Below are 10,716 nucleotides of genomic sequence, written 5' to 3'. Positions count from 1 at the left end.
AACCTGATCAAGAGCTAGTAAGCTGGTGGAGTACGCAGGCACAAATCGAACCACACATGGAGCGATGGGAAGCTGTTCACATCAAGCACACAGAAAACCAGAGGGTGGTTAAATTCTGAATGTCAAAGGCATTATAGAGCTTTTTCACGGACGCCGTTCCCGCCACCGCCCCGGTGCTCACCCCGAGATTGCGGTCAACGGGTCGCATGTCAAAACGCATTGAAAAGTATACGAAATGTAACAGGTTCGTCTCCACAGTGCTTGGAGCGATTCTGAAGCTTGTTCTTTTTCGCCCAAGCCATGGAAGGGCTTCCTGGCAGCTGCTCTGACTCAACACGAGTTCCGGACATCAAGTGGAGTGCCATTCTACTGCTTCTTTCACCTACACGCATCCATTCCCAAATTTCCCATACAAAGTGAACGTGAACTGGGCTTCGCCTGTTCACCAGAGATTCAAAAATTTCTCACACATGACCCCAAAAAGTGACCTTTGGCACGACCTTGAAAAGTTCTATTGGGGACAGGTATAAGGGGCCAGTACACACATGGCATGATCTGTTGCTAAATATGGCTAACTCGTTAAAGGCACCATACTCTTGACCTGTTGCTAAATATGGCTAACATTCACCTGATAAGGGACCATACTCATGGCCTGTTGCTAAATATGGCTAACTCTCACCTGATAAGGCACCATACTCTTGAGCATTCTCAAGTCGTAAACCATCAGATGACGTTCCATAGCGCTGTAAACACACAATGCACCAAGCCATACCAATTTGACACACGCACACACATACGTACCAGGGTTCTAGCCAAAGGGGATATAGCCCCCCCCCCCCCCCACCCTACTCATTTCCGATTTTCGAGTTTTTCTTGCAATTCTACGAAAATGCAGCCGAAAGTCACTATTAGATGGTTCATGAAGGCACATTTGTCAGGGGCGAAGTCAGGGATTCGCCCCATACGTTGCATTTAGCGTGGCAAGACAATATTGGAAAGTGGAAAAAATTGGATACGGGGTAACTGTTTCCCCCCCCCCCCCCCTACTATTATTACCTGGCTAGAACCATGCCGTACACACACGCACGCACGCACACACCACATAATTCTACTGATTACATGTACTGTGAAATCCATCTACGGGTGTGCTCACACTACGACAAAGGGTGCACGTCAAGCGACAGCATTACACAGACACATGATGATTGTGCTCACAGAGTCTAAAGATGCCAGGGAAAACTGTTGTGACGTTTTGAAAAATGTTGGCTTTTCAAAATTGTTTTTACAGGCAGTGAACACTATCACTTCATCAAAAACCGGAAAAAAAATATTCAGTTGACACTCGACCTCCAAAACTGACAGATGCTGATTTATTCTTCTTCACGAGGGGCAGCTTGTTTCCTTGCCTGTGTGCCCGACTAATTCAAATATTCCACCCTGATGATCACGCATGTCGAATTCAGGCCTCCTGGTGTGATTGGAAACAAGTTTCGTTTCCATGCAACTGCACGGGCCAAGACGTGGCACCACTCGAAGGCTGCAGTTAAGGTTCGAAACGAAACCGCAGCATTTACGTCGCGTTCTGCTGTTGCCGTGCATTACTTGGTCGCTTGAGGGCATGGATGCATGTTTTGGTTGCAGTGTGAGCACCCTCTAAGAGGTCGGGGGGGGGTATTATACAGTGGTGCTCCATGAGCTGTGAGAGCGGAAAATACAGCAATCGATCATCACACAACTTGGACATGGATGACTGCAGATACTGTGCAATTGCAGAAGCTGCATAGCCAATGAACTAAGGTTGATGAATCAATAATGCTGCATTAGGAATAATTATGACAATGATGTCATAAAATTCCAGATGATGACATCATGGTGACTCACCGCTGGGACCAGCCACAGGTCACTAGAGTGTTGCCAGCAACATCAATGTCATTGATGGTTCCGCCGTGCGGATCCATACTGTGCACGACCCGCAGACTGGACGGGTCATGCAGTATCACCTGATACCAAACACACATGAAAACACACACACGTGCACACACACACACACACACACACACACACACACACACACACACACACACACACAAACACACATACACACATGTGCACACACACACACACACATACACACAACCATACACACGTGCACACACACACACACACACACACACACACACACACACAGAAGACCATCATACCAGTGGAGTGATGCCAAGACATTCTTTGAACATGACAAATGAGTTTAGCACTTGTGCCAGGGAAGGCTAGACATATCTTTGTCAAGCAGCAAACTTGCTGTCAGAATAGTAACGCTAATCACTCAGGTGTCAGCAGTCCAGCCTGAGCAATGTACCGGTAGGTAAAGGGCACTATTACAAGTACAGTAGGTATCGGTTACAGCGTGGGTGTTTGAAAAACGACCTTCTATTCTTATTTCCGATATTTCTTACACACGATAAATCAAGTGTGGCATATCATATGCATGTGCACAGAGGCAGGCAGATCATCCTACATGTAGTGCTACTGTGCATGCGGCTGGTCATAGTCCCATAGGCTTACCATGTGGCTATCCACCATGAGTTACATGACCACAACAGTCGAACCTGCAGCACTACGACGCAACGAGAGTCCGATCAGAACTGCAGTGGACGGATGTTATTACTACAGGCGAGACACTTTGTACTAATCTGGTATGTTTTGCTACACAAAGTCCATTCCTAGGACCGATAATTATATTCTACTGTACGATAAAATTGCCTGTAAGAATAAATGTGCACTTGAAACCCATGTTATGATTATGAAAACATGAGAGTTCATTCTTGTAGGCAATAGGGACCTTTCGCACCACGCGTACGGATACGAAACGAATGCTGATTCGTCATCTGGGTTCGAGGATTCGTCCCTGCGGAGAGCTCGTATTCACGAATAGAAGCCTCTTCATTCGTGGCGCGCTCCGAATCCGTCAGGTACACATTTTTTTGCCACGTACACATTTTTCCCTTGATTCCATGATCCATGCACGTGTGTGTAAACATGCGTACGCCAAGCCACCAGCCGTATTCGTAGTTGCCATGGACATTTGCATGACGACTTGCGAAACCTGAATCTGTTTTCAACGAAACGAGGAAGAGCTGAATCAAACTTTCGTTTCGCATTCGATTCGCAGCAGATGCGAAAGGTCCCTAGTATAATCTTTTACACGACCACGCTATAACCGATACGCACTGTACTAGTGCTGTCAATGGTCTATCTATACTGTGTGTATGTCCATTCTCTACTTGAAGAAAACACTGCCAATGCTCTGCACTAACTAGCATCTGTTTGCAATGCAGTAGGCACTCTACAGTACAGTACAGGTGTAGGTAGATATGTACGGTGGTCCAGTAGTACAAGTAGTGCTAGTACCTTGCCAGAGCTAGTTCCAGCGCAGATGAAGCGATCCTGGTTGTTGCGGAGAACGATATGATCACTTGAACACGCTCCCTGCATATAAACACACATGCACATATAGAGAGAGAGACACACACACACATAAACACACGGGCACATACAGACACAGACAGACAGACACATACATACATTAACCCACTCATTTTTTCAATTCTTGTGTTTATTCAGCTCACACCACAAAAATGCGGCGACAGATCAATTACTCCAGGTGCGCACTGCACCCGTACGTTGCATTTCGTGCGGGTGCACACATGTGTACACACACACATATGCACACATGTGTACACACACCCACCCACACACCCACACACACACACATACACACACCCACACACACGCACACACGCACACATGTGTACACACACACACACACACACACACACACACACACACACACATACACATACACATACACACACACACACATGTGTACACACACACACACACACACACACACACACACATGTGTACATACAGGTGTACACACACGCACACGCACACACACAGGCATACCGTGTTAGTGATAGTCCCGGTGGGGATATCCAGGGCTGAAATGCTCTGTCCACCGCTAACCCATGCTGCTGAACCACTTTGAGACTCAGTTAGACAAACCAAGTGCTCAAAGTTTTCATTCCTGCAAATCCACAAGGAGATGACAAGAAAGGCAAAGAAGAGCGACTATTGTATATCTACAGTAAAACCTGGTGTATGCGACCACCTCACACCTCACACCTCACGGTGCAAGCAAAACGGCCGTTAAACCCAGGTGGTCTTTAGAACCAGGTCCCGTACATTCACGGCATATCGGATCGTGTACATACATGTACTTCCATGTACTCATATTGACAGGTGTGGAGTAGGGGTGAAACGGTTCGGGTAAGGAACCGGTTTTGGAACCGCCAGCCGAAAAGATTCGGGTACCCGTTCCGTCAAATTTCGAACCGAAACTCGAAAAATCTCGTTCTTGTACAAATACATGTACACGTCAAGTCTACTCAAGATTTTAAATGTCTTACCTTACGATCCCCACTCTTCCAAAGAGTTCTCTGGTCATCATGGTCATTATCTTCTTCGCACTTGGACTCTCCGATATCTCATCCTTGCTCGTAAAAATGTTTTTTCTAAAAAATAATTGTCGCGAACGCATTTTGTCGGTCTGGAGAAAAGAGTGCATGGAACCGATACCCGAACCGTGGGAAACAATGTTGGCATTCGGGTACCCGAACATGAAAAACATGGAACCGTTTCACCCCTAGTGTGGAGCATAGAACACGTTCGTGCACGCACAGCACCCATGAGTCTGATTGCCACCCAGTTCAGCGCCACCAATATCAGCCGACCGTCATTTCAGCACTCTTAGTTCAGCGCGCCCCATTTCAGGTTTGTCCTAACATAGCGCAACCTATTTCACACATGACCCAATATAGCCGGCTCATTTCGGCCCATTTCCAACATCTCGATCTCAATTCGTCGAAAATGGCTGCTGAGAACATTGAAGACATAGAGTCAGAGTTATTGACCGTAACGCAATCGGGAGGCCGCGCAGTAATCCAGAATGGATTCGCGTACCGGGTGGACAAGAGGCGCTCTACAGAAAAATCCAAGCATCAGGTCACCAATATCAGTGTCAGACAAATCAGGAAGTCCGAGATTTGATCCGGTCATTAGCTGCATTAGCATTTCTTCCCACTGATCAAGTCGTCCAAGAATTCCACAATCTCGGACAAGAACAGCACCAGAATTCGCTATTACTTGACGTAAAGTTTCAGTACTTTGCAACGAATTGGAGCAAAGGGTGTCCATTGTCTCGACGGAACGTCCGACATCTTGGAACCCGAACGAACAACCACGTCGAAGGATGGCACACGGTTCGCCTCAGTAGTTGGATGCTACCATCCTGACTTGTGGCGACTCATTTAAGGGCTGCAAAAAGAGCGAGCATCTTCGGAAACTGCTCTTCACCAAATAGCAGTGGGCCAACAGACACACCGGAGTGTACAAAAATACGCGCAACTGAACGCCCGAGTCGCAACGCTGCAGCGCAGGCTGGAAGATCAAGAGATCACTGTGCGGGAGTTCCTCAACGGTGTTAAATACAACTTGCTTCAGTAGCGTAACATGTTATTTTGTTTTAATATTCTCTGCCTCGAGAGATTGTGAGTTTGCGTTGAAATCAGTCGAGTTGAATCGAGTATTTGAGTCACGCTGTAACAGGAGACATTCGATTCGGGTCATGCCGAATTGAGTGCTGTGCAAAGTGGGGAATGCTCATAAGAGGGGCGCTGGTGTCAACCGCGCTGAAATGGGTTTCGCTGATGTGGGAGCACACCATGAGTTTCACACCTCACTCAAGTGGATTCAGCGCACCCTGTACTTTCACTTGTCACTTTGTTGACTGCGTGCTCTTGCTTCTGAGCGCACTTCAACCCTGTTGCAGTCAACCCTTCCTGCCAGCCAGGATAGCACTTTTGGCTAGTTTTGATCGCTGTATGCAGGTCAGATATGACACTTGGCAAACTGAAAGTCGGTCGCTGGTCGCGCAAGGCAGGTGGTCGCTGCACCCGGTGCAGTTTCTGTGAAGAACTGTCCGTGCATGGAAAAACGGTCGGTAAAACCAGAGCAGAGGTCGTTTAAGCCAGGTTTTACTGTACACATGTTAGATATGTGTGTGTTGCCGTGTTTAGCCACTTTACCACCACGGGACACCAAGTGGCACAGTCCAGCAATTGCAACACAAACACTTCAAAAATCAAAGCTTCAGTTCCGGGTGCTCAATTCCTACAAGATCGGTCTTTCTGGAAAGGCCTTTTCACGGGGAATCGAAAGAGCCCACACACCTAACATCCTGGTTGTCATAAATCACTGCTACTCACCAAAGTCGTCATGGTGCCAGATCCGGTGCCAGATCCGCAAGCAGCCATTTCACTCTCCTCCAGCGTAGGACTCAGAATAGCTTTGTACAGATCATCACTATGCCATCGCCCAAGTCAGGAAACGTGCCTTGTGACATAGCTGACACTTAAAAAAACCAAAATGTCGCTTTTAAAAAGGCTGAAAACTACAAATAAACTGGCAAGTAGCGTAATTGGCACGTATGATATCTCCGGATAGGTCATGGCTCTTAGGCACTTTTCAATCTCACAGCCTGGAGTTTACTGATGCCCGCGGAACCTTTCATTTGATTCTCAGGACAAGAAATAACTGAGATATGGTAGATTGACTCATACGGTAGTAGAGTCATACCCATATCCACACACACGCACGCACGCACACGCACACACACACACACACACACACACACACACACACAAGATGACAGCACACTTACTTGACAGTATAGTGGCAAACACCCTGCCGACTGTGCAGACGAACAGCATTGCTACCCACGGAGAGGATTCCTGATGCCAGAGCTGCCAAGCCAGCCACTGGTTCATGAGTGGTCGCATAAGATGAATACTTTGCCAGTTCAGTACTGTGGTGTGATGAAATGTAACCCTACACAATAAATAGCAGCAGTAGTAGCAGGAAATAATACTATCAACGCAGCCATCCACGTCACGTCTACACCCACTAGTCTAGACCATGGCTCTCCTGCAATCAGCTTGAACGATTTCCTAGAAACGCTCGTGGCTCTGTCGCTTGATCGCTCTGCCTGATGATCATCTGTTTACCTATATCTTCAGCTGAATTAGTCAATCCCATGATGTGTGTTAAGGTCAGTTGTCATCCAGAACTGTTTTGTCGTTTGCAAGATGTCCTGCAACATGACGGAGCACAATCTAATCTTGAAACGAGGGCACATTCAACTGGCAAACAACAACAGCGACATTGGCACACCATGCGGGAGCAGGGCCTGTGTAGTGTTGGTGAGTATTAAAATTCTGTCGAGGGAACTCACTAGAAGTGGCTCAGCAATTAACTTTTTTAAGTTACTTATAACTGACGGGATAAGGGTTTGATGGCTCCACATGCAGCTCTATATAGTCTGTAGGGTGGCAGCCAACACACACGCTCAATCCCGTTCTCTCTGTAGTTCTCTTGCCACCCATCAACTAGACGCAAGGCGCGAACTGATGATAATGATAATAGTGATGAGAGGAGATGAGACAATATGGATTTGCAAGAAGTGACAGCACTGTTTACAGCTAGATAGAGCGTGTGCTATTAGAGCTGAGTTGACCGTCATTTTTACAGATTAAAATTGTGACAGGGAGTAGAATTTGATATTTGAAATAAATTTTGTAGAGAAGAAAGTGATGATTTTCTGATGATTTCTGAAGCATGCTTACTAATAGTTGTCAACTAGGTACCTATACTCACTCCTGTGTTCGCTGTCCAAACTAACTCCTCCAGAGGGTCGAATGTAACGGCAGTGGTGGAAAACGGGCCAGCCCCGCCGGCGTACACAGTTTGCACATGCTGGAAAGCCATTTCGCGTGATATGACGCAGCCAAACTATCAAGCACGGGGCACATTCATAACTGCCTTCTCGTTTGGGGTTGCTATCTTCTTCTACTACCAAGAAATGTGATCAAGCTGCCATTCTAATAAATAAAAAACAGGACTTCGTAATAGTGCACGCTTCTGTACAGTGTTCCCAAGCCAGGCTTCACTACGGCTGCTCCACTGAAAGCACAACACCGAAGATAACAATGCCAAGCACTACACACCTACATGTACATGTGGAATTGCTGTCAATGTCAACGATTTGAACGAAGCGAAAAGACTTCTCAGAATCTTTGACTTTCTTCATGAATGATTGTGTGTTCGAAACAAATCAAAATAATTGATTGTCAGATTATCAGATTATAATTATGGATAAAAATCTCAAAATCAAAGCGACGTCATGACGTCACGATCATGCACGCGCACAAGGATTTTTTGACGACTACAAAAAAACTCACATCATGATCAGATCATTGCACATGACCATGACGACAGCGGACATGTGATCCCAGCGAACTCACATGTGCGCAAGAACAGCAGCTATGGCCGGCTAGCACTGTCACTGATCAGTGCAAGTCTTTCAACGTAGAAAATGATGTGTCGACTGTCGGTGAACTACTGTCTTGCCTCTTGCCTTGGCGGTGCAGTACACTGCACAGTCAGTGTAGATCTACAATACTAGTACAAGTCATTCAGTGTAGCCTGTTGGTCGTCCCTGGCCTGTACTGTACATGTAGCGGAGTGTAGGTCTGTAGGCGCTAGGCTACAGGCTAGCTTGGATCAAGCCGTTCAAGGACGTCAGATCAGAGCGTGGCCTTCATCAGATCAGTGCATGCAGTTCATGCACTGCACGGATACGCACAAAAGCTCGCCGCGATCGCGACCGTTTTCACCTGTTCACAGTTGAGAGCGCATGCGTTCGTTGCTCAGGGGAGAAGAGAAATGGCGAGGGGACAAACTCTTCTTCTGGCTGCTGCCATTGCCTGCCTATGGGCGGCAAGGATAGCACACGGTGCCGTGCAACCAGTGGTGGTGTCTTCGTCGTTAGATTTGCAGCTGGATTATCGTAGCGGGAAAGGAGTGTCTGCCGAGGAGCTAGTGGCTAGATTGCCTCGCGAAAAATCCCATGTCTTCACATTTGTAGCCATTGATGATTTGAAGCTTCAAGATTTCTCTCTATTCGGCGATGCGTACGATGGCGAAAAGTCCTCAGGAGGAGTGTTCAGTAACCTGAAGAGCATGCTGGACGATTCCAGATCGCAAGCTGTCGTGCCCAGCGTCACTACACTCACCAGTACGTCGCTGAGTGAATCGCTAGAGTCGTACCTTGCTGAGCATGGTGACGTCAGTGTGCAGAGCGTGGATGCACGCAGTGAGGACGACCTGGCAACGCTGGAACACACCGAGGGCACCAGCTCGCTGTGGATTGTGCACGTTCCGAGCAGCTCGGAGCAGCTGGATCGCATGGCCTACCTGAAGAGATGTGACACGCTGGTCGGTGCCCTGCGCAGCCGACTACCCACCGATCACCACACGCTTCTTCTCTCGTCCTCGCACGACACCGCTGCTGTCGACGAATCCGTGCATGCTCCTGCGCGCCATCTGCTTGCTGCAGAGACGGTGGCGGCAGCAGCAGATACTGACGAGGAACAGCGCGTAATCTTTGCGTACTATTGTGCCAATGCTGTGAACGGCTCTGTTCCTCCGGACGTCTTGCTGTCGTTCACACACATCCAGCTGAACTTCAGGCGTCTTAACACCACGTTAAACTTCACATCTGCCGTTCCTGAGAACCAGCTGATCGGCTGCGATGATGAGAAGCTACAGAGCACGAGTGTGACGGCCCTTGTTACTGCGTCTGATGGCGGACTATCGGCTACTCTTCACTTTGTGTTCTCCAAGACCAATGGGCGGCTGAGCAACAAAACTGCAAGGTCTGCTAACAACTCGTTCTACTGGGAGTTGAGTGTTATCAGGGTGCAAATGGCTGGGCAACCAGTCGATGATACCTTGCCATGCTACATCCCGCAGCATGAGGTCGACTGGGTCATTGCCCCTCAGCGCTTCTCATTCAGCTGTCAACCGAAGCGTCAGTGGGAGCAGGTTCTCAGCAACGGAACGTACTGGCGCACCCGTCAGTATGCTAACTCGCTGGAAGCTCTCAATCGCACTGGTTGCGGCAACGCCAGCAGTCTTGAAGCCGACCTGCATATCGCCGGCTTGCAAATACAGGCATTCACTCTCGAGACCAAGCCGGGACATAACATTACGTTTAGCGCTCCTATCGACTGCGTGGGCTACTTCACCGGCCAGACGTGGATGGGAATTATTGTTGCCATCTTCCTGTTCTTCGTCCTCTTCATGGCGTCCATCATCTTCATCAGCATGGAAACACCTGACCGCTTTGACGATCCTAAGGGCAGGAACATCCAGGTGGAGAAGTAGGCCGTGAATGTAGATATCAGTGACGAGATGTGTATTGTCATATTTTACATATACCAACACGTGTTTGTCGGTGGTAGTCGGCCGTCAGTGGCCGCCGCGACGACGGCAAAACCTAGGTGGTTGAAAATTTAGTACCTGCTCTCCTCTCACGCCGCACACTCCTTGCAGCTCTTCTCGCAGTGATGCTTGATGGTTTTGCTGCTTATTTAGCTCCCCGACTGGCCGAGTGCCGCAGCCGCCACCGTTTGGTGACCAGGCACACGCCTACTGCCGGTCATCATCATTATTTTAATTATTGTTTTCAAGTTCTATTTGCTTTACCGTCGTTTTCACCTGTACATCTGCTCAGCTTGCCGCCTAACATGCCTTTCA

At 48.0% G+C, this 10,716-nt stretch overlaps 2 protein-coding genes across 2 annotated transcripts in view; one reads left to right on the top strand and one right to left on the bottom strand.

Moving 5' to 3' along the window:
• LOC135813862 (PAN2-PAN3 deadenylation complex catalytic subunit PAN2-like) overlaps window positions 1-8,198 on the bottom strand; it is a gene marked incomplete in the record, with an annotated part of 38,832 nt that extends 30,634 nt beyond the window's left edge. Inside the window, 7 exon segments of the mRNA XM_065326885.1 lie at window positions 4-72; window positions 680-743; window positions 1,882-2,000; window positions 3,409-3,486; window positions 3,967-4,087; window positions 6,782-6,948; window positions 7,774-8,198. Coding sequence (XP_065182957.1) covers window positions 4-72; window positions 680-743; window positions 1,882-2,000; window positions 3,409-3,486; window positions 3,967-4,087; window positions 6,782-6,948; window positions 7,774-7,884 — 729 coding nt within the window.
• A 643-nt stretch (window positions 8,199-8,841) lies between these two features.
• LOC135813348 (V-type proton ATPase subunit S1-like) lies at window positions 8,842-10,344 on the top strand. Its single transcript, XM_065326447.1, has one exon. The coding sequence runs from the start codon at window positions 8,842-8,844 to the stop codon at window positions 10,342-10,344; it is 1,503 nt and encodes a 500-aa protein (XP_065182519.1).
• The last annotated feature ends 372 nt before the right edge of the window (window positions 10,345-10,716 follow it).

Source organism: Sycon ciliatum, chromosome 4 (assembly GCF_964019385.1).
Source record: "Sycon ciliatum chromosome 4, ocSycCili1.1, whole genome shotgun sequence".
Classification (NCBI taxonomy): domain Eukaryota; kingdom Metazoa; phylum Porifera; class Calcarea; order Leucosolenida; family Sycettidae; genus Sycon; species Sycon ciliatum.
This window is presented reverse-complemented; position numbering and strand designations above follow the sequence as displayed.